At 54.4% G+C, this 22,241-nt stretch overlaps 3 protein-coding genes and 1 long non-coding RNA gene across 11 annotated transcripts in view; 2 read left to right on the forward strand and 2 right to left on the reverse strand.

The window, feature by feature from the left end:
* TTC13 (tetratricopeptide repeat domain 13) overlaps positions 1 to 326 on the reverse strand; it is a 45,793-nt gene extending 45,467 nt beyond the window's left edge. For 5 of the 6 annotated variants that reach the window (XM_059677500.1, XM_059677499.1, XM_059677497.1 and 2 more), the window contains exon 1: positions 12 to 325. In XM_059677500.1, the coding sequence (XP_059533483.1) occupies positions 12 to 273 (262 nt within the window). In that variant the 5' untranslated portion in view covers positions 274 to 325. Of the gene's footprint in view, positions 1 to 11 lie in introns of all 6 variants that reach the window. The other variant, XM_059677498.1, reaches the window with a different exon arrangement.
* Positions 323 to 6,650, forward strand: ARV1 (ARV1 homolog, fatty acid homeostasis modulator). 2 transcript variants are annotated; one of them, XM_059677502.1, is made up of 7 exons: positions 323 to 599; positions 630 to 749; positions 2,220 to 2,339; positions 2,516 to 2,669; positions 3,921 to 4,145; positions 5,372 to 5,518; positions 6,180 to 6,650. In XM_059677502.1, the coding sequence occupies exons 1-6, from the start codon at positions 546 to 548 to the stop codon at positions 5,512 to 5,514; spliced, it is 816 nt and encodes a 271-aa protein (XP_059533485.1). In that variant the 5' UTR covers positions 323 to 545; the 3' UTR covers positions 5,515 to 5,518; positions 6,180 to 6,650. The 2 variants fall into 2 exon arrangements, with proteins under 2 accessions (XP_059533485.1, XP_059533484.1); XM_059677501.1 differs by having other exon boundaries at positions 323 to 749.
* Positions 6,651 to 8,860: 2,210 nt separating this feature from the next.
* On the reverse strand, positions 8,861 to 21,434 carry FAM89A (family with sequence similarity 89 member A). Of its 2 annotated transcripts, none has more exons than XM_059677729.1 (2): positions 21,089 to 21,427; positions 8,861 to 11,054 (listed from the first exon to the last, which is right to left on the reverse strand). In XM_059677729.1, the coding sequence occupies exons 1-2, from the start codon at positions 21,368 to 21,370 to the stop codon at positions 10,782 to 10,784; spliced, it is 555 nt and encodes a 184-aa protein (XP_059533712.1). In that variant the 5' UTR covers positions 21,371 to 21,427; the 3' UTR covers positions 8,861 to 10,781. The 2 variants fall into 2 exon arrangements, with proteins under 2 accessions (XP_059533712.1, XP_059533713.1); XM_059677730.1 differs by lacking the exon at positions 8,861 to 11,054 and adding an exon at positions 11,087 to 11,437 and having other exon boundaries at positions 21,089 to 21,434.
* LOC132222580 (uncharacterized) lies at positions 13,026 to 13,530 on the forward strand. The gene is made up of 2 exons (XR_009450264.1): positions 13,026 to 13,067; positions 13,455 to 13,530. It is a non-coding gene; the product is annotated as an uncharacterized LOC132222580 (long non-coding RNA).
* Positions 21,435 to 22,241: the final 807 nt, after the last annotated feature.

A 22,241-nucleotide genomic window follows, 5' to 3' on the forward strand; every position in this document is an offset into this window, starting at 1 on the left:
CGCCCACTCACCGCCGCACTCGGCCGAGAACTGGTCCCCCCAGTCCCCGGACTGCGGGCTGCAGCCGCCGCCCGCCGGGGCCTCCTGCTGCCGGTGCTGCAGCTCCTGCTTGAGCAGGGACAGCGGCGTGTAGTGCTCGGTGGCCAGCGCGCCCGGCATGTAGGGCAGGACCGCGAGCAGCAGCAGCACCAGCCCGCGCCGAGCGACGGCCGCGGCGCCCGCGGCGTCTCCCCAGCAGCAGCAACAGCGGCAGCGGCAGCCGGCAGGTGCCATCTTCCCTCACGGCGCATGTGCGGCGGCCCTCGCCGCGCGCCGCGGCCTCCCAGACTTACCCCGCGGCCGGCAGGTGGGCGGCGGGAAGGGGCGGAGGGGAGAGTGGCATTGCCTGCTGGGCATTGTAGTCCCGCCGGACCAGCTTCGGGGCCCCTTTCAGGTAATGGGACTACAAATCCCAGCAAGCACCGCGCGGCGAAGACCTTCCGGTCTGGCTTCTGACGTCTGCCCCCGGCACTGAATCGGAAGTTCTGGGCTTCGGTGGCATAGAAATGGGTACTGGTGGGCGGGGTGGGCTGCGGCCCGGCAAGGAGAGTCCCGAGGGGGTGACAGCGGGCAAGGGGAACCCCGAAGAGGTGTCAGCCACTCCTCCTGCCGCTTCGGCCTCCTTCCAGTACAGGTGCATCGAGTGCAACCAGGAGGCCAAGGAGCTGTACCGAGACTATAACCACGGGGTGCTGAAGATAACCATCTGCGTGAGTAGTCCGGTGTGGGGGGGTCCTCGGGGAGAAAATGGGGTGGCGAGATGTGGGGACCAACTGTACCAGCTTTTTAGGGTGATGAGAATCGAGTGTCAGGATCTTCAGCGGGATGCTCGGCAGACCCGGCCGAAGTCTGTCTCACCTGTACTTGAATACCTGTCGTGACGGGGAACTCACTACCGCACACTGCTGTTCTCTTAGGGGTCAGTCACGTTTGCGGGTGAGACCTAATCCGGCGGACATGGATTGTAGGTGCTGTGCAGAGAAATTAAAAAGAGCGGATTAGGTCGACATTTGGGTTCACACTAAAGCCGTTTTTTATTTCTAGATATGCTCCCTTTGATAGACAAGTGTTAGCATTCGTACACCCCATAACCCATGTTTAGGTTCTCTTCGTATGAATGAGACTGGAAGACCAGAGATGCTACTTATTTTGTTTTTTTAATATGTGTTTATTGATTTCAGAGAGGAAGGGAGAGGGAGAGATAAAAACATCTATACTAATAATCTATACTAATAAAAGGGTAATATGCTAATTAGACCAGACATCTTCTGGACGTCCTTCCAGACAAAGCCACAGTGGCAGGGGCCTAGGCAGAAGTGGTTAGGGCCGACCAGGCAGGCAGGCGAGCAGTTAGGGGCGACCAGGCCGGCAGGGGAGAGCAGTTAGGGGCGAGCAGGCCAGCAGGCAGGTGAGCAGTTAGGGGTCAGCGGTCCCGGATTGCAAGAGGAATGTCCAACTGCCGGATCGGGCCTAACCCGGCAGTCAGACATCCCCCAAAGGGTCCCGGATTGGAGAGGGTGCAGGCTGGGCTGAGGGACCCCCCCCCCCAATGCAAGAATTTTGTGCACTGGGCCTCTAGTCAATGATGAGAGAGAATCATGGATCGGCTGCCTCCTGCACACCCCACACTGGGAATCGAGCCCTCAACCCCAGGCATGTGCCCTGACTGGGAATTGAACTGTGAATTCCTGGTTCACAGGTGGACGCTCAACCACTGAGCCACGCCTTGTACCACATTCTTTACCCAGTTGTAGCTCTCAGAAGCTCTGGGTGCGGGGTTACTTTTCTGAACGCTTTTCTCCAAATCATGTTTCAAGAACCACAAAGTTGGGACCATCTGGCCAACAGGCAAGTTTATCAGTGAAAGTACATTGTAAATGTATAACGATTCCTGCAAACTTTCCTACTAAAATCAGTCTTTAAATCAAACATCCTTTTAGCTTCTTAAATGTGAGATTAAAAAGTTAATGTTTCTAGCCTGGAAGATTATTTTTAGTCACTTCTGAAACCGTGTTTTGAATAGATGAACAGTTGGTGTTGGGATGGACATGTATTTACATAAATGCTGGTGTGGCCTCAGTGCTGTGCAAGTCCGGAAGAGGCTCTGCTATTTTGAAACCCCCTAAAATTTCAGAATGTCTGAATTTGCTTGTTCTAATATTGTTTTTGCATCATTTCAGAAATCCTGCCAGAAACCTGTAGACAAATATATTGAGTATGATCCTGTTATCATTTTGATTAATGCTATTTTGTGCAAAGCCCAGGCCTACAGGCATATTCTCTTCAATACTAAAATAAACGTAAGTTGTGACAGTTTTTTTTTTTTTTAATTTCCTAACTTTACTTGGTGATGCTTTTGCATTTTAAAAGAATTAATTGTGAACAGAATCAAAGAACGTTTACATACACTGTCGGTCCCCGTTGGTATAAAGCGCTTCTTTCCCTGACTGGCTGCTGCTGTGTCTTTGACTCCCAGATGCACGGGAAGCTCTGCATATTTTGCTTGCTTTGCGAAGCGTACCTGCGGTGGTGGCAGCTGCAAGATTCCAGCCAGAACACCGATCCCGACGACTTTATCAGATACGCCAAGGAGTGGGACTTCTACAGAATGTTTGCCATTGCTTCTCTGGGTAGGAACAGGCCGTGCTTTCTTTCTTTTTATTTTTAAATTGATCTCAGAGCCCTAACCAGTTTAGCTCAGTGGATAGAGTGTCAGCCTGCGGACTGAAGGGTTCCAGGTTCGATTCCGGTCAAGGGCAAATACCTGGGTTGCGGGCACATCCCCAGTAGGGGGTGTGCAGGAGACAGCTGATCGATGTTTCTCTCTCATTGATGTTTCTAACTCTCTATCCCTCTCCCTTCCTCTCTGTAAAAAAATCAATAAAATATATTTTAAAAAATTGATGTCAGAGAGGAAGGGAGATGGAGAAAGAGAGAAACATTAATGATGAGAAAGAGTCATGGGTTGGCTGCCCCCTGCACGCCCCACACTGGGGATGGACCCTGCAACCCGGGCACGCGCCCTGATGGGGAATCGAACCGTGACCTCGTGGTTCATAGGTCGATGCTCAACCACTGAGCCACGGCTGGCCGGGTGTCATGCTTTCTATATTTAGTTAACTAGCACTTGCGCTTGTGATTGAAAATAAGGCGCATGGTAAGAGGACCCAGTTAATATAGGACTTGAGACCTAATTTTCAGTTCTACCGTTAACCTGCTAAATGAGTTTATCTAAATTATCTGTTTTCTTTACTTTTTTGTTACCACACTCATGGTATGGAAATACCGTCAATTAAATGGTCTTTATCCATCTGATGGATGTTATCAGAATAAAGAGTTTCATAAAATATTTTGAGACATCATATTGTTGATAAAATCCTTAAATTTAAGTTCTCATTTTCCATTTTGAAAATGACCTGGGCCCCATCTTTATAAAAACAGATTGAGCCCGGGTCGGGTTGGCTCAGTGGTTAGAGCGGCAACCTGTGACCAAAGGGTCTCGAGTTCAATTTCAGGTCAAGAGCACATAACTCCGTTGCAGGTTTGATCCCCAGCCCTGGTCGGAGGCAACCAATTAATGTCTGGCTGGCTGGCTGCCTCTCTCTCTTTCTTTTCTCCCTCCCTTCCACTCTAAAAATCAATGGAAAAAATATCTTCAGGGGAGGATTTAAAAAAAAAAAGAAAGAAAGAAAGAATTGTTGAGATATATTTCCAAAATTATACCAGCAGGATTTGCTACAAAAGGCAAAAAAAATGAAAGGGGAAAAACAGTTGTTCTTGATAATTCGTAGTACTTTGGGGTTGTGGTTTGCTTTCATGGGGATATGGTGTTTTTGGATTGGGACATTGGTTAAGATTTTCATTTCCCATTTCCTTCTTAGAACAAGCTGCCTTTTTTATTGGCATCTTTACCTTCCTATGGATAGACGGAACCATCGCGACGAAAAAGAACCCCAACTTCGTCTTGCTGCTGAAGGCATTGCTGTTATCCAGCTACGGGAAGCTCTTGCTGATCCCAGCTGTCATCTGGGAACATGAGTACACACCACTGTGCCTGAGACTCATCAAACTGTTTGTCCTCACATCAAATTTTCAGGCAATCAGAGGTATGTCTGTCTTCTCAGCTTTCCACCATATAAAAGCTTCTAGGCCTTGCCCGGCCAGTGTTGTTCAGTGGTTGAGCTGTGACCTATGAACCAGGAGGTCACGGTTCGATTCCCTGTCAGGGCACATGCCCGGGTTGTGGGCTCGATCCCCAGTAGGGGTTGTGCGGGCGGCAGCCAATCAATGATTCTCATCACTGATGTTTTTATCTCTCTCCCCCTCTCCCTTCCTCTCTGAGATCAGTAAAAATATACTTTTTAAAAAAGCTAATAGTCTTTTATTTCTAGATCACAGTTTTTATATGACCTGTTAAACCCTGGAAATCTTTATAGAATGATAACAATGCCTACCGTTTGTATAGTGCGTTCTACATAGCACGTATTCAGTATGTGTTCAGTTTCACCACATGGTACATGTAGCTTTCAGAATGTTTTCTTCCTATGCATTGCCTCTGTCCTGTGGGGTTAGCAGCGCAGCCATTGTTGTCTCCACTTTATGAATGACTTGCCCAGATTCGCATGGTCAGGCAGCTGTCGAGCAGGGACAATTCCTGCTCCACCAAAGGGACAGAGAAGCCACTCTGTGTGTCTTGTGAGAAGTGCTCTTTTAAATGAGCCCTTTTTTTTTGCCGAAACCGGTTTGGCTCAGTGGATAGAGCGTCGGCCTGCAGACTGAAAGGTCCCAGGTTCGATTCCGGTCAAGGGCATGTGCCTGGGTTGCGGGCACATCCCCAGTAGATGTGCAGGAGGCAGCTGATCGATGTTTCTCTCTCATCGATGTTTCTAACTGTCTATCTCTCTCTCTTCCTCTCTGTAAAAAATCAATAAAATATATTTAAAAAAAAATAAAAATAAATGAGCCCTTTTTATCATCATGCTTATCGTCTTGTCACCTGTAAAGCCAAAAGTACCCATTTTTTCTGCTATTTCCTTGATGACCTTAGAATCTGTATTTTCTTTTCCCTTTTAATATTAATGGGAACCTGTGTCTTGACTTCAGGAGTATTTTTGTTATGAGCCGCTGCTTTGGTTCTCTCAAAAGGTTTGCAGCTGGGAAAGGGGGAGTATGTAGCAGCATAAGTTAATAAGAACAAATAAGAGTTTTTCTAAAAACAGCTTCACCAAACGATCCCCTTCACACCCCGTCATCTACGTCTCACGTAATAATGACAGCGTCATGTCATTCCTCTCTGAAAACTTACCCGTGTCCCGTGCCTTTGCTTCTGCAGTGACGCTCAACACCCGCCGCAAGCTGTCCTTCTCGGCCATCGTGTGCGGGCTGCTGGCGGAGAGCGCCATGGTCCACTTCTTCCGGAGGATGGAGTGGGACATCGGAAGCGACTGCGCTGGCTACAAGTCGCAGGACTTCTGAGGAGGTACAGCGCTCACACAGGCGTCCCTCGCCAGGCAGACAGATGTCACCGTGACTAAGGAGGCCCTACGGGACCCCCCCCCCCACACACACACACACCTGATTGCCTCCGGACGTGAGGGCGGGCCTCACAGGGCCCTTCACTGCTGTCATCCTCAGTGACATCCACATCTGAGCCCTGGCCTCACAATTTCCCTGACTCCGCGGTCCCACTGAGTCCTGCGAGGACCTCAGACTCAGAAGTCAGTCGGTCCCAGCGACACCTTCCCCCACCCTTTCCAACCATCTGCTCCCTCCCTCCCACCCCCAGGGCCCAGGGCCCAGGGCCCAGCAGGGCAGCAGCCCTGTGTCCCGGATCTTGTGGGGCTGCCCCCATGGTGGACACGGTGCCCCCACCGTGACTTCCGGTGAGAAAAATAAGGTCACCTGTCTTTGACATCCCTTTATCCTCCATGACATTAGCTCGTGTCCTATCCCTGTTCATGTCTTACGTTACAGTTCCCCATGTTTGTGCCTGACTCCCTCAAACCGGCTCAAGTTCGGTGCCCAGAGAGTCCAGGCCCGGGTTACTCTGCCTCCCCTAGAACAGGGCCTGCCCTAATAAGTGTTTGTTGATATGGTTACAGTGGAACATGCTGTTCCAAATACTTCTTTTATATCCACAGCTTTATTCTTTACTACTTGTGGCATGGCCAGCTCCATCTGAAAAAGAGAAGACATAAATACAACCGAACTCCTCATTCCTGTGGAGTAAAGTGAACCCAAGATTTAGATAGACTGCCGGGAAAGAAAGCGGTGGTCATGGCATTCGAAACCCCAACCCTGCCACCCCTCAGCCCTCACCCCACCTACAGGAGACAACAAACCACATGCACAGTCACAGACACGCACAGGAACCTCACACACACAGGAATTGCTGCAGGACTGGGCACCAGCGAAGACACACGCTGTAGACACTGCAGGTAAGCATTTCAATGAAGAGAGGAACATGCATTCAGATTCATAAACATCTCTCATTCCCATCTGCATGCTTGTATCTTTTCATTTAAATGTATGCTACTGACTTTAAATAACATATTTAAAATAATACTCTGTATTCTTATAACTTTTCTCTTAATAAAGTCAGAAAAAACTAAGCTTCTGTCAGTCTCCAATTCAGTATCTTTCCCTGTAAGTTACCTTGCAAATTAACTGACCCAGAAATAAATAACTAAAAACAGCTGAACTGTACACTTTACAGGAGTGGATCATACCTCAGTGAAGCTGTTACTAAATAAATGTTACCTCTCCCCTTTTCTCTCTTCCTGTCTCACTCATTTGTTCTTTCACTCATTAGTTATTCATTAAACAGATACTACTGAGCACCCACTGTAAGTGTGTCAGACCCTGGGATACAGGGCGAGGAAGGCCTGGCCCTGTGTGTAGTGACGGGTTTCGAGAGGAGGGTAGCTCATTGCAGTCCAGTGTGATGGGTGCTGTGAAGGGTATGTAAGGGTCCTAAAATAGGAACCCGTATGGAGGTCTTCCGAGAGGAGCGGGGACGGCAGGAACCCCCCGGTATCCCCGGGAGAGGAGCAGTGCACCCCGAGTCCTGAGGGCGGAGCGGGGGGCGTGTGCACGGAGCTGCGTACACAGCAGGGAAGGCAGGGCGGCACCGGGTCGTGTTTTCAGTGGTTCCAGGAACTCGGGTGAAGGTCGGACTGTGAAGGGCTCCCTCCAGGAGTTGTCATTGACCCCGAGGACAAGGAAACCAACAGTTAAAGAGAAGAATCCCACGTGAGAATAAAACAAAACCACCGGGCAGCACCCCAGAGCAGCCACTTGGTGGCGGTGCTTGTACTTAGAACAATGTCCGTTTTCCAAGCCCCCCTCCCCCCCAAATTGGGATGTGGCCTGCTGACAACAAACAAGGCATTTCTAAGTAGGTTTCTATTGATTTCAGAGAGAGGAAGGGAGAGAGAGAGAAACATCAATGATGAGAGAGAATCACTGATCAGCTGCCTCCTGCACGCCCCCCACTGGGGATCAAGCCCGCTACCCATGTGCCCTGACTGGGAATGGAACTGTGATCTCCTGATTCATGGGTGGGCACTGAGCCACACCAGCCAAGCTAAATCCTCTTAGATATCCCATCTACTGAAGAGCACGTGCATTCGGCTGTCACAGTCATGGGTCAGACGGTGGCTACGCCGTCAGCGCCCCCTGGTGGCTGCTGAGTTCCCGACATAGCCAAGAGCCAGCAGCGCTCAGTGTGAGGACCCTATGTGAGACATGGACAAGGGGTCTTTTGTTCAAAGGTTTTCTATCCCTGTCTGAAGCCCTTTGAGCTAAATTTGGAGGAAAACGTCATGGTGTACATATGAGCCAAAGAGAATATTTTTAGATATTTACAAGACAAAAAAAGATGAAAACATTTTTAAAGTATTATTTATTTTTAAAATACGTTTTTATTGATTTCAGAGAGGAAGAGAAAGGGAGAAACGTCAGTGATGAGAGAGAATCATGGATCGGCTGCCTCCTGCACGCCCCGCACTGGGGATCAAGCCCGTGACCCCGGGCATGTGCCCTGAGCAGGAATCAAACTGTGACCTCCTGGTTCAGAGGATGACATTCAACCACTGAGCTAAAAAGTAGTTTTTAAATCATAGTCTTATATGAAGAAACTAAAGCTTGGGATGCTTAAGGGATTTACTCACGGTCACGCAAGTATATAGTGGCAACGTTGGGACTAAAACCTTGGCCTCTACGCCTGGTCTAATGTGGGACCGACCCCTGGAACTATGTTGGTCTGCACGCCTCGTCTAGTGGGGGATTCCTATTTTACCTTGTTAAGAAAGGGGATAACTTACTGTTCGTAAAACACAGAAGAATAAAGAAAAAGAGGAATTAAATAAGTAGGGGCCTGGCCGGCGTGGCTCAGTGGTTGAGCTTCAACCTAGGAACCAGGAGGTCACAGTTCGATTCCCGGTCGGGGCACATGCCCGGGTTGCAGGCTCGATCCCCAGTGTGGGGCGTGCAGGAGGCAGCCGATCCATGATTCTCTCTCATCATGGATGTTTCTCTCTCTCTCTCTCTCTCTCTCCCTCTCCCTTCCTCTCTGAAATCAATAAAAATATTTTTTTTAAAAATAGGCCCAGCCGAAACCGGTTTGGCTCAGTGGATAGAGCGTCGGCTTGCGGACTGGAAGGTCCCAGGTTCGATTCCGGTCAAGGGCATGTACCTTGGTTGTGGGCACATCCCCAGTAGATGTGCAGGAAGCGGCTGATCGATATTTCTCTCATCTATGTTTCTAACTCTCTATCTCTCTCCCTTCCTCTCTGTAAAAAAATCAATAAAACATTTAAAAAAAAAAATAGGCCCAATTCAGTAGGTCCAGGCAGGCTGGAGATGGTATGGCCTTCTCTCTTTTTTTGTTAATCCTCACCCAAAGACATCTTTCCACTGATTTTTAGAGAGGGGAAGGGAGGGGGAGAGAAACATCGATGTGAAAGAAACACATCAATGGCTTGCCTCCTGCACGTGCCCCAACCAGGGCCAGGGCTCCAGCCTGCAACCGAGGTACATGCCCTTGACCAGAATCGAACCTGTGACCCTTCGGTCTGCAGGCCGACACTCTATCCACTGAGCCACACTGACTAGGGCTGGTCTTAATCACTTTCGATTTCTTGTCCCCACTGGACAGTATGTCACGCACTGAAAGCCACCCCCCACGTAGCTGCTCCTTTCAACGCAGGAAATGAGCAGGAACGCGCTTCCTCCCAGCACCTCGCCCAGTTCCCGACGCAGGGCCCCGCACACACAGGCCGCCAGCACGCGTTCCCGAAGAGTTCCACGTCCCCTCTCTGCCATGAGGTGCCAAAAAGCAATCTTCACCCCAAAAGGAAGAAGAGGAGCAGGGGGTTAGAGTATTAAAGGCCCAATAGGCCCTAGCTGGTTTGGCTCAGTGGCTAGAGCATCAGCCTGCAGACTGAAAGGTCCTGGGTTCGATTCCGGTCAAGGGCACGTACCTCAGTTACAGGCTCCTTCCTCCCCGGCCTGGGCCCTGGTCAGGGCATGTGCAGGAGGCAACCAATTGATGTGTTTCTCTCTGCCTTGCCCTCTCTCTTCCACTCTCTCTAAAAACAATGGAAAAATATCCTCACCTCAGGTGAGGGGAACCAAAAAAAAAAAAAAAAAGGCCGAGCAGCCCTGAGACCGCCCTGCAAACGATCCACTGTGGACACACATGTCCGAGAAGCAGCCGACGGGGGAGCAGAGCTGCTTCCAAACTCTTCATGGCAAGAAAACAGTCATTTCCTCCCCGTTTCTGATTAGATTCAGTGCATTCCAGCCAGGAAAGTGGATTCTGATTTCAGGCCAAAATAAGACACAACCACAGACAGAGTTCGATGTATTTTATCATTTTAATCTACAAAGTGTAACGTGTTCATAGAGGCTTTGAATAAATAGATTAAGGCTCGAGGTGATCTCTGTTCTGAGTGAAGGGGGGGGGGGGGTGTCCGCTTTGGCACATCCCAGGGAACATCCAGGATCTTCCCAAACAGAAACGTCTGCCCCCACCACCCCCCCCGCCCGACAGCGCGTGACATGAGAAAGGAGCCCAGTTCCCCATCGGCAGACCCTCCCGTCCTCCTCCTTCCCCCTGCAGCTGACGGGCACAGAGCGAGACGAATTTCCACAAGAGAATGCAGTGGCCGGTGTGACCTGCCATGCTTGCTTTGTCAGTAATGAGCTGTCACTGAGTCACCCGGACGGTCAGTGACACAGCCCGACAGAGAAATAAAGCTCCGCCAAGAGGCTCAGAAGCTCCCAAAACAGCAGAAAAGGCTGCCAAAGAGGCCGGGAAGGAAGGAAGGGCGCCGTGAAGTGTCAGTTCCGATACATCGCTCGCCGGCGAACCCCACAAGCCCCGCGACGGAGGGCGCGGACCATCCCCCAGCTGTCAGGCCTCCCCGGCTCGGAGTCCTCTCGCAGGAAACACCGTGAGCATTTTCGCTGGGACCCTCCGTCACATGCTCACCCCGAGTCCTGGCAGGAGCGGCCCGTCCCTGGGTGTCAAGGATGCCGCCGGGCACCTCCTAACCACCCGAGCAGAAACCCCAACATCAACACCGACGGCCAACAGGTGTCCCTGCCTACGGAACTGGCCACTGGTCCCAGGTGCCTGGGGACCACCCTCAACGCAGGCAGGAGCAGAGGCGCCTCCTTGCCAGAGAAGCAAAATGCTGGCCCTGGGCCCAGACGGGCGGGTCCCTCCGGAGACCCTCTTAGATGGACTCCAGAATCCAGTCGCTGCCGGAGAGGGTCCCTGAGGGCAGGGCCGGGTCCCTCGGGTCCCTGGGCGGGCCCCGCTGCCTCCCGTCAAGGAGCGAGCTGGGATCCTGGAAGAACTCCTCCTCCTCCTCGAAGAAGCCGTTCTCCAGGGCGTAGGTGCCGTCGGGGCTGGAGGCCGCCTGGCACGCCCCCTTGTATTCCTGGATGGACTCGTACAGGCTGTACAGCTGGCAGAGCAAGGACATGTCCAGCTGCCGGAGGCCGACCTTGGGAGACGGGGCGGGAGGGAGGGGGAGAAAGGAGACGTCAGTTCTGGAGGCTCACGTCAGGGGGAACCTCAGCCCCGGGTCTGGGCCTGCTCAGCGGCCAGCACACGCCTCCCTCCCGCACCGACGGCTCAGAGCAGCGCCGGCATGGCCAGGGTCGAGACACCGGAACTGTGATGCCCACGCCTCACACTTCACGCCTCACACTTGACTCTGTGAGACAGGGAAGGGTCACGCCTGTGGAATTTAGCCGGCACGCCCTGCAGTGCACGGGCCGGTGGCCCCGCCGGCTTCACTCTGGATGCGGAAGCAGAGACAGTGTGTCCTGACCTCTTGCTATGATCAGAGTCAGAGAAGCCCCTATGGCAGTCACTGTCAGCTCCCTGGGGCAGCACAGAGAGGAAGGGAGAGGGAGGGGGAGAGAGAGAAACATCAAGGAGGAGAGAGGATCGTGGATTGGCTGCCTCCTGCACGCCCCCCACTGGGGATCAAGCCAGCAACCTGGGCATGTGCCCTGACCGGGAATCAAACCATGACCTCCTGGTTCATAGCAACGCTCAACCACTGAGCCACGCCGGTGTAACCATTGCACATACAAATCTACTTTCTTAAATACCTTTTAGCCGAAACCGGTTTGGCTCAGTGGATAGAGCGTCGGCCTGCGGACCGAAAGGTCCCGGGTTCGATTCCGGTCAAGGGCATGTATCTGGGTTGCGGGCACATCCCCAGTAGGGGGTGTGCAGGAGGCAGCTGATCGATGTTTCTCTCTCATCGATGTTTCTAACTATCTATCTCTCTCCCTTCCTCTCTGTAAAAAATCAATAAAATATATTTTTTAAAAAAAAACAAAAAACACATTTTAAATAATTTGAAGATGTTGTTCACTCTACCCGGCTTCCCCCTGAGAAAAAGCATCCGTCCTCTCCAGCGAATACCCTCAGGCCCTCGGGCTGTTCGAGAGGGCGTTCTGGTCTGTTCCCGTCCAGCCCTGCCCTCTGGACTCTCTCCAGCTTCCCGGAGTCCTCCCTCTCCAGTGTCCGGGTGTGAACACGATGACTCAGCCTGTCCCGTCTAGGACTGATGACAAGGAACATAAACTTTGATAACGTAAGTCACACCCTCCCAGAGTCACACCAATATCTGCTCAAAAAGTGACAGGAAAGCCCTGGCTGGTGTGGCTCCACTGGCCGGAGCTTCGTCACGTACACCAAAAGGTCGCCGGTTCGATGCCCAATCAGGGCACATACCCAGGTTTGGGGTTGGATGTTTGATCCATGGCTGGGATGCATTCGGGAAGCAACTGATGTCTCTCTCTCTCACCCCCTCCCCCTCCCTCTAAAAAAAAAAAAATCAACAAAAAATATATATTTTTTAAAAGTCATAGAAAATATTCATCTGGAAGATCTCTCTCCTGAGTCACTCGGTTGCCAGTAGGTCACCTGGGGGATCCCAAGATAGTTCCCGACTAGGAATGAACGGTGGACAAGACAGAAGAGGGGGGGTGGTTCATGCCATCGGCCCACGCTGACCGTCACCTTCCCAGGCCTGGACTCACGGCTCTGCAGCCCTCGCCGGGTTTCAGAGGCTCTGACTCCCCAGGCTTTTCCCTTTAGGTGCCATTGCCAGGGTGTCCCCAGTCTGGGAAGAGACTGACCGGGCTGCAGAGAGAACCTGCTGGGCCCTGCTGCCTGCAGCCGCCGCTGACTCACAAGGCCGGGCGGAGCGCTGGCCTAGAAACGGAGGCCTGACCCGCCTAGGAGTGCGGCTGGCCTGGCTCACACCTACCACCCAACCCAGCAGATGCCAAGCCTTCAGGCGGACTGAACAGGGCCTCGAACACACACACACACACACACACACACACACACACACGCACGCACGCACACATGCACTCCACGCCCCAGCCCAGCGTCCCTGCTTCTCCAGGCACTAAACTTCCTTCCATTTCCCGGAAACCCTCCCACAGAGCTAGGACAAACCTAGCCTCCCAGCCAGGACTGGCTGGCCTCGGCTGTGGGTGTTTAGACACTCGCCTGTGAATTTTCCAGAGGGAAGCTGGGAATCCCAAGGTGGCATTCTGTAACCTGCTGTCCCATAACTGCACCTCATGCAATGGGTCAGGCTGAGCCCCCCCACCCACACACACACACACACACCTGGACTGTCCCCCACTTGTCCCCACCACACGTCTCAAAGCCTCCTTCCTGCCCGGCCGGCGTGGCTCAGTGGTTGAGCGTCGACCCATGAACCAGGAGGTCACGGTTAGAATCCCAGTCAGAGCACACGCCCGGGTTGCGGGCTCCATCCCCAGTGTGGGGCCTGCAGGAGGCGGCCGATCCATGATTCCCTCTCCTCATTGATGTTTCTCTCTCTCTCTCCCTTCCTCTCTGAAATCAATAGAAATATATTGAAAAGAAAAAACACCTTTTGACAGATGGGAGCAGAAGACACAAAACCAGGTCCCTCCCAAGTGCAGGTGGGAGGCGTGTGTGCTGGGAAAGCCTCCAGCTGGCGGGCCCAGCATCGGCCTCTACGCTGAAGGGCGCGGGGCCAGGGGGAGGATGGGGGGGGGGGGGGGCCGTGGGAAGGGGACAGGAGGACCACCCACCAGCACTAAACTGCAGGGTCCTGCTTCAGGACAGGCTAACATCCTGCACGAGAAAGGATTCCTCGTCCTTTCAGGAAAAAGTGTGTGCGTGGGGGGGAGGGGGGGGCACCCACTAACTCCCACCACTGTCCCCAATCTACCAGCACAGGGGGCCTGTAGTCCCCACACGTCCCCACACGTCCCTGGAGGCCGGCTGATCTAATTCACAGCTGGATTCAGGAAATAACTCCTTTGTTTTTCTTGTATGTTTGTTTGGTTAATCCTCACCCAAGGATATTTTCCCCCGGATTTTTAGAGAGCGTGGAAGGGAGGCGAAGAGACAGAGACACATCCATGTGGGAGAGACATCGATTGGCTGCCTCCCCCACGCGCCTGGACCAAGGCCGTGGCGGAGCCTGCAACAGAGGGACTTGCCCTTGACCGCAATCGAACCCGGGACCCTTCCGTCCATGGACCAACGCTCTATCCACTGAGCCAACCCAGCTAGGGCAGAAAAAAAAGTTGTGTTTTTTTTTGAAAGCACACCTTGAAAAAATTCAGATAGGCTCGTGGAAGAAAAACCCAGAATTCTCAGACCCTGTGATTTGCTCCTCGTTCTAGATCTATTCTAGACCTTCGAGACAAGAACAGTCTGCTCATGCCCAGTGCTGGGAAGGGCCAACAGGATGCCTGCCTCCCTCCCTCCGTCCAGGCTGCCTGCTTCCCTCCTGATCGTTTCCTTGTCTTTCCCACAGAGGGCCCTGCACCCGCCCACACCCACAGGTGTTCACCGGCCCCAACATCCACAGTGCGGCCCAGCCCGACCCTCCGAACCGCTACCACTATTCACAACAGGCTGGCTGCACAGACTCGCCGCAGACAGGGCGGGGCTCCCAGCGGCGTTTCGGGGCACCCGGCTTCTGAATGACTTTGGAGGGTGTCATCGGGGAGGGAGTTGTTTCTAGCATTCATAAAGTGGCAACAGAAACATGACCACGAAGAAACAAGGCTCAGCCCTAACCGGTTTGGCTCAGTGGATAGCGTGTCGGCCTGCGGTCTGAAAGATCCCAGGTTCGATTCCGGTCAAGGGCATGAACCTTGGTTGCGGGCACATCCCCAGTAGGAGGTGTGCAGGAGGCAGCTGATCGATGCTTCTCTCTCACTGATGTTCCTAACTCTATCCCTCTCCCTTCTCCTCTGTAAAAAAATCAATAAAATATACTTTTTAAAAAAAAAAAAGAAACAAGGTTCAGAAGATGAAAGGAACCTTCCAAGTTAAAGTTTCGTTTACTCACAATGAAGTATCCTGAAAAACTTTCGGGTAATTTTTAGCAATAAAAATTGTATTAAAAGAAAAAGTCTGTTTTACTGAAGAAACTAAAAATAAAAGTTGGACCCAGTCAGTGTGGCTCAGTGGTTGAGCACCGACCTATGAACCAGGAGGTCACGGTTGGTTCAATTCCCGGTCAGGACACATGCCCGGGTTTCGGGCTCCATCCCCAGTAGGGGTCGTGCAGGAGGCAGCCCATCAATGATTCTCTCTCATCATTGATGTTTCTATCTCTCTTCCTCTCTCTCTCTCCCTTCCTCTCTGCAAGCCATAACAATATATTTTTAAAAATACTGCCCAGCTTTTAACCAGGTCACTAGCTCCCCTCGAGGGATTGGTTGTAGAAAGGACAATCTGGGCTGTACACACATTTGTGATCGATGCCCTTGTTTCTGGGGGGCAGGTGTGGACTGTTAGGGTGAGGGACTGAAGCTCTGAGGGGTTGTGTCCATGGCAGAGCGGGCGCTGGGCCAGGCCTGCAAGACTCCCTCCACCCAGTGCCCTCTTGCCAGCCCGTGCTGCCCGCACAGACCACACTGCCAGCCGTGGTAGAGCAAGCAGCTGAGGTCACAGGTGGCTTTTATGGGGGGCTTTTCCTGAGACTTCTAGACGTTCTGCTATGAATGTGTGTTCACTGACAACAGGAGGACCCGTGACGTGAACTGTCTGCAATGCAACGCGTTGAGTCAGCACTTACGGACGCTTGCGAGTGCGTCTTAGACTTGACGTGGTGAATGCCCCAAATCTAATCGAGTTGTCTCGCGAGGATCAACAGGGCCGGAATGGAAGCAAGCGGTGACCTAACAGATGGTAACCTGATTTCCGAATAAAAGATGTGTTGACAGAAGGACTCTGACCTGCATACTATTTAGAAAAGGAGACGCAGGCCTCCCAGCTCCCCCGTGGGCTGTGGTTCTGTCTCCTGCGCGACTTTCCCCGCCCCGGGCCGAAATGTGCTGGTGCTACGCGACCAGCTTCACCTCCTGCCAGTGCCTCAGTGTCGCCAAGCTGAGGACTCGACTGTGAAGAGCAACGGTCACCCACAGGCAGGAAAGAGACCAAGTTGCACGCCTGCACCCCCAGATTAAGCCAGACCCGAAGCTCACCCCACCTCTGCACCCCCCCAGAAATGCCTCTGGCTAGGGAAGGAGGTCTGAGTTGGGTTTTCTTTTCTTTTTTTTTTTAATGTTTATTGATTTCAGAGAGGAAGGGAGAGGGAGAGAGAGAAAGAAACATCAATGATGAGAGAGAGTCCTTGACTGGCTGCCCCTGCACACCCCCTACTGGGGATCGAGCCCTCGCAACCCGGGCATGTGCCCTGACCGGGAATTGAACCAACCGTGACCTCCTGGTTCATAGGTCGATGCTCAACCACTGAGCCACACTGGCCGGGCATGCTCATTCTTTTAAATCTTTGCTGGTCTGTTACATGACACCTCATTGTTTTCATTTGCAAACCCGTGGTTTTTATAAGGGATGTTAAATAGCCGGTCATTTCGCTTTAACGTTGGGGAACGTGGCTGTGTTACCTCCAATTCTGAGGACAGTCAACCACCTCATAAAACGCCTTCTTTTCACGGTCTCTAGCCTCCACACGCATTTCTGCAATCTTCTGCAGCCAGGCCTCTCCGAGCTGGGGCCCCGGTGTCCGCAGGGGTCACCCCTCCCCTGGAGTCACCCTGGTCAGAGGACAGAACAGAGGCCCTCCCTTCTCCACCCTGACCCCAGTCAGGGACAGCCCTCCCTCGCCGATCCTTCAAGACAGGATGCTCATGCCTGCAAAACTAGGCCAGCGCCCAGCTCTGAGGGCCAGTCAAGGAGTGAACAGAAAGTACTCGTAAAAACTGAAAAGACGGCCCTATCCAGTTTGGCTCAGTGGATAGAGCGTCGGCCTGCGGACTCCAGGGTCCCAGGTTTGATTCCGGTCAAGGGCGTGTACCTTGGTTGCGGGCGCAACCCCAGTGGGGAGTGTGCAGGAGGCAGCTGATTGATGTTTCTAACTCTCTATCCCTCTCCCTTCCTCTCTGTAAAAAAATCAATAAAATATATTTTTTAAAAAAAAAACAACTGAAAAGACGCCCTCGCCGGTTTGGCTCCGTGGGAATGGAAAGAGTGTCGGCCTATGGACTGAAGGGTCCCGGGTTCGATTCCCGGTCAGGGCTCGATTCCTGGTCAGGGCTTGATCCCTAGCAAGGGGGGGTGCAGGAGGCAGCTGATCATGGATGTTTGTCTCTCTCTCCCTTCCTCTATGAAATCAATAAAAATATATATCTTAAAAAAACCGGAAAGGCCGCCCATCTTAAAAATGCCCGTGGAACCCCAAGGAAGACCACGGGGTTTTCCGTCTCCAAGGTTCTTGGGGGGAGAATAAACATCTGTGTTCACTGCCCGTGAAGGAATGAGCCGCAGGAGAGAAGGAGCAACCCGAGAGCCCGGCCTGCTTATCACCTGGAAACATCTGGAACATGTGGGCAAGGAATGGGGTGCCTAGGAGGCCGGGGCTCAGGAGGAGGAAGTGGGGTGAGCGGGGCGAGGATCTGACGCCGCCAGGCCCGGGGCTGGTTTCCTGTGCACGGAGCTCGTGGTCTGTCGGCCGGCTTTCCTGCACGGGGCCCTGAGAAATTTCACTTTCACACCGGGCTCTGCAGTCTCCGTGGAGATAGGAGGGCCTCCCAGGAGCGAAAGGGCAAAGCTTCCGGTGGGAGTGAGGTGCACCAGGCTGTGGCCTTCTCCCCAAACCCGCCCAGGGCATCCCTGCCCACCTGGCCTTTAAAATCTACAATTTAGCCTGGCCTGTGTGGCTCAGTGGTTGAGCATCAACCTATGAACCAGGAGGTCCCGGCACAGGCCCGGGTTGCGGGCTTGATCCCCAGTGTGGGGCGTGCAGGAGGCAGCCGATCCAGGATTCTCCCTCTTCATTGATGTTTCTGTCTCTCTCACCCTCACTGAAATCAATAAAAACATATATTTAAAAAACAACTATAGCCCTAGCTGGTTTAGCTCAGCGGATAGAGTGTTGGCCTACGGACTGAAGGGTCCCAGGTTCGATTCCAGTCAAGGGCACATGCCCAGGTTGTGAGCTTGATCCCCAGTAGGGGCTGTGCAGGAGGCAGCCGATCAATGATTCTCCCTCGTCATTAATGTTTCTATCTCTCTCTCTCCCTCTCCTCTCCTCTCTGAAATCAATTTAAAAAAAACCATAAAAGACATTAAAAAAAACAACAACTATAAAATAGACTTTGAGTGTCTATCACCTGGAGAAGTTACCAGATGAGGCCCAGACAGCACCAACATTGTGCTTACCCAGGAGGCACCCCAAAATACTGACAGGATCCTCTCTAGGCGCTAGGACTGTGAGCAGTCTTGAACTGCTTTGCTCCGCTGCACTTTCCATAAAAAGCCGACGTCACCTCTGATTGCTTTTCATCACCTTCCCCGGCTCTGAATATTGAATCAGCAATGCCTGCAGAGTCTGCTTCAGCGAAGGGTCTCCCGTCAGGTTCTTGTCCCATGTTCGCGGGTCCCCCGCCGGCTGGAGGCTCTCACCTCCTCCGTGCACACCTGCGGCATCTCGCGCTCCCTCCCTCCTACACCTGCCGTCAAACTCCGTGCCATCTCCTGCTTCAACACCTCCCGGGCTATCTGAGGCTGAGCCAACCTTGGCCCAGGTCCCAGCGCCTCTGGGGCTCACGTGCCTCCCCATGCTGTTCCAGGGTGGGGAGGGGGGTGGGGGTGGAGGGGACAATCCGTTCCTGCTCGCTGCCATGGCCTTTCCCATGTGAAAAGCCTGTCGCCAGAGGACATTTCTCCATGGATTTTTAGAGAGAGTGGAAGGGAGGGGGAGAGACAGAGAGAGAAACATCCACTGGTGGCTTCCCGCACACGCCCCGACCAGGGCCAGGGATGGATGGAGCCTGCCACCCAAGTACGCGCCCTTGACCAGAATCGAATCTGGGACCCTTCACTCTGAGGGCCGACGCGCTACCCACTGAGCAATCCAGCCGGGGCTAAAAAAAAGGTGGGGGGGGATTCATCACATTCTGCCATGAATTCTAGCTGCATCCCTTGACACAGATGGGACCTCAGGCCTTCAGATGCAATAGATCAACACACCATTCTGCAAATAATTCCGTTCTTATCTCGCAAGCCCCTCCCCTCCTGCAAAGGGAACCTAGGCCTCAGCCCCAAGTTAGCAAATCTCTTAAAAAAACCCAAAACACCACGGGGACTTTCAAAGACCTGGAGGCCTGTTTCTAAAGCCCCCTCTTCTCTTTATCTCAGCCAACTATCAGACAGACAGACAGACAGACAGACCTACCATCTCAGCCAACTATCAGACAGGCAGACAGGCCTACAGGGCAGTTTATTTTCTTTGTGCTTCAGAGAGACTTAGAGAGGGCCCTGGCCTGAGGCACAGTGACAAGGTTGGGCTGTACTGGATCCTGATCCCCCACCCCACCCCCCAGGGAACCTGGAAAATGACTTCCCAGCAGGGCTCTCTGACTCCCCAGCCGCCACAATCAGACTTCAGAGCATGTTTACAAAGCAGGGAGCAGACAAACAGGAGTGGCCCCGAGGGCTTCCTGTCTCTGATGGGGGGTGGGGGGGCCTTCCTATCTCACCCCCACATGTACCCTCCGCCTAAGGTCAGACTCTGCACACAGCAGGCAGAGGTTTATTATCAAATTCAAACCCGGCCCTGGTTTCTATGAACGTGGATCCATCAATAGAAACTGCTGGGAATTAAAGTCATTCTGTAAGCAGCTTTGAGAACCTTCTCAGAGCGGCTTGGAAATGCGTCCATGCCCAGGCGAGGGGGGGAGAAGGCAGTCCCTCATGGATGAAAAAGCGTGGAGGCTGCTTGCTCGTCTAGATTTAATGAAGTCTCGGTTCTCAGACCAGATGCGCTCCTTTAAGAAAAAGGATGCATCCTTTGGGTTTCCGGTCAACAATCTAGATGAAGAGTTAAAGGATTCCTGTGATAAATGTTTTGGAAAATGTATTATTCTTGGGACAGAGAGAAGCAGCCTTCGGATATCTGATTTCCTACATGGAGTACCTACCTGGGCGAGGAGAGGGAAGGGGCCTGCAGATTCTAAACACAGGGGCGGCGGGGAAGGGAAGCGTGGCCAGCGAGAGGGTTGGAAAGGAGGCGGGTTTCCGTCCTCGCCTGGCCTGGCCGAGGCTGGAGAAAGGCTGGCCGACACCTAAATCCCTGCCCTTGTCCTGCTTTTGGCGTCACCTAAACCGTGCGTCCTGCTCCACAGACACCTCATGCGCTCCCCCAGGGCTGAGCAAAACGAAGCCCCATTGTCCGGAGCCCAGACACCACCCGCAGGCCCGCGCGCTTCCCCCAGACCCGAGGGCGCAGCTGCCCGGCCGGGCGCGGGTTGGGGGCGCCTGGCCTCCACCACCATCTGCAGCCGCCCCCCACCCCCCTCCCCTCGCCGTAATCGGACTCTGCACGCGCCGCCTGGGGAGCGGGGGAGGGGGCCAGGGCTGCTCCAATCCGAGGTCTACACTCGCTCGGACAAAGCTGCCCTCCTCTGGGCAGGAAAACGCCATCGCACACGGCTCTGCACCCCCCGCGCCCGGGGCGCGCACGGGGCGCGCAGGGAGCCGACCCCGACCCGGGAAGTCGCCGGAGTTTCCGAGCCCGCGGGACTGGGGCGGGCGGAGGGTCTCTGAAAGCGGCCCCTGGAGAGGGGGGACCCCCAAAACAGGGCGGTGGGCCAAATCGTGAGCACACAGAGGGCAAGTCGAAGGGGTAGGGGAGCCCGGCCGGTGAGCTCAAGCGCTGGGCGTCGACCCAGGAACCAAGAGGCCGTCGGTTCGATTCCCGGTCGGGGCACATGCCCGGGGATCGGGGACTTGCAGGAGGCAGCTCTCTCGTGATGTTTCTCTCTCTCTCCCTTCCTCTCTAAAATATCAATAAAAACACATTCAAGCAAGAAAAAGGGGAAAGGGGGCAGTGGAGAGAACAGTGCCCGTCTGCCCGGGCCGGCTCCGGGGGCCACCCATCCAGAGAGGGGCGGGTGGGCGCGGGGACTTCCGGAGCGGAGCGCGAGGGTCCCGCGACCTCGCCTCCCTCCCCGCCGCCCGCGGGGCCCCCCTTACCATCTCCTTGCGCAGCAGGGCGAGCGCGGCGTCCAGGTTGGGCGGCTTGGGGGGCAGCGCCGCGCTCCGGGCCCCGCCGCCGCCCGCGCCGCCGCGGCTCAGCTCGTCCTGGATGCGCGACTTCTGCGCGTACAGCCGCTCCAGGTGCCGCCAGCCGCCCGCCGCGCCGCCCGCCGCCGAGTGCAGCAGCCCGCTCAGGCTCTTGGGCAGCGGGGGCAGCCCGTCCACGCGCAGCCCCCGCGCCGCGCCCGCCGCCTCCCGCGCCCCGCCGGCCCCGCTCATCGCGCGCCAGGCCACGCGCCCGCCAGCGCGCCGCGGCCCGAGTCCAGGATCCCCCGCCCGCCCGTTCCCGGCGGCGCCCCACCCACTTCCCGCCGCGCCCCGCCCCGTCCCGCGCCCCGGGAGCCGCCCCCGCCCCGCTGACTTCCAGCCCCGCCCCCTGGGCCCCCGATCCGCCCACCCCCGTGTTCCTCCCGGTGCCCCGCTCACTTCTAGCCCCGCCCCTTAGCCTGGCCCCGCCCCCTGCCCGTGCCCTCCTGCGCCCCTGTGCGCCCCTGTTCGGCGTCTGCCCTCGCTCACCTCTCGCCTCTCGGGGGCACCCCCTCACCTGCCCACGACCTCGCGGGACCGAGCCCTGCCCCGGCTGCCCCACTCCCGGCCAGGTGGGCTCCCCGAGCAGCGCCCGAAGCTGCTCGTAGTGACCAGTGACCGAGGGGGCCCCCACTTCAGTGCGCTGGGGGAGGCCGGCTGGTGCAGGGGGCGGTGTCCAGAGGCTCCCGCTCGGGGCGGCAGGAGATCGGAGAGAAAGTGGGGCCGTGGTCGCAGTCCCCGAGGCCAGGACCCACCCAGCCGGTCCAGGCTGACCCAGGTCTGGGACAGCCAGACCCCGGCCTGTCCCTCGTCCCTCGTCCACTTGGGCGCTGGGTCCTTGTAAGAGGCACGTGCAGACGCCCGGTCCAGCGGCCAAGAGCTCCAGGGCCACTTTGGCCATCAAAGCGCATGCTTGCGCCCGGGCGGTGTAGCTCAGTGGTGAGCGTCGACCTATGACCCAAGAGGCCGTGGTTTGATTCCCGCTTTGACTGTCAACAATAAAAAGTATATTTAAAAAGGAAAACCAAAACCCAGTTATTTAGCTCTCCTTTTTGAACCATGA

The sequence above is a fragment of the Myotis daubentonii genome, chromosome 20 (assembly GCF_963259705.1).
Source record: "Myotis daubentonii chromosome 20, mMyoDau2.1, whole genome shotgun sequence".
NCBI lineage: Eukaryota > Metazoa > Chordata > Mammalia > Chiroptera > Vespertilionidae > Myotis > Myotis daubentonii.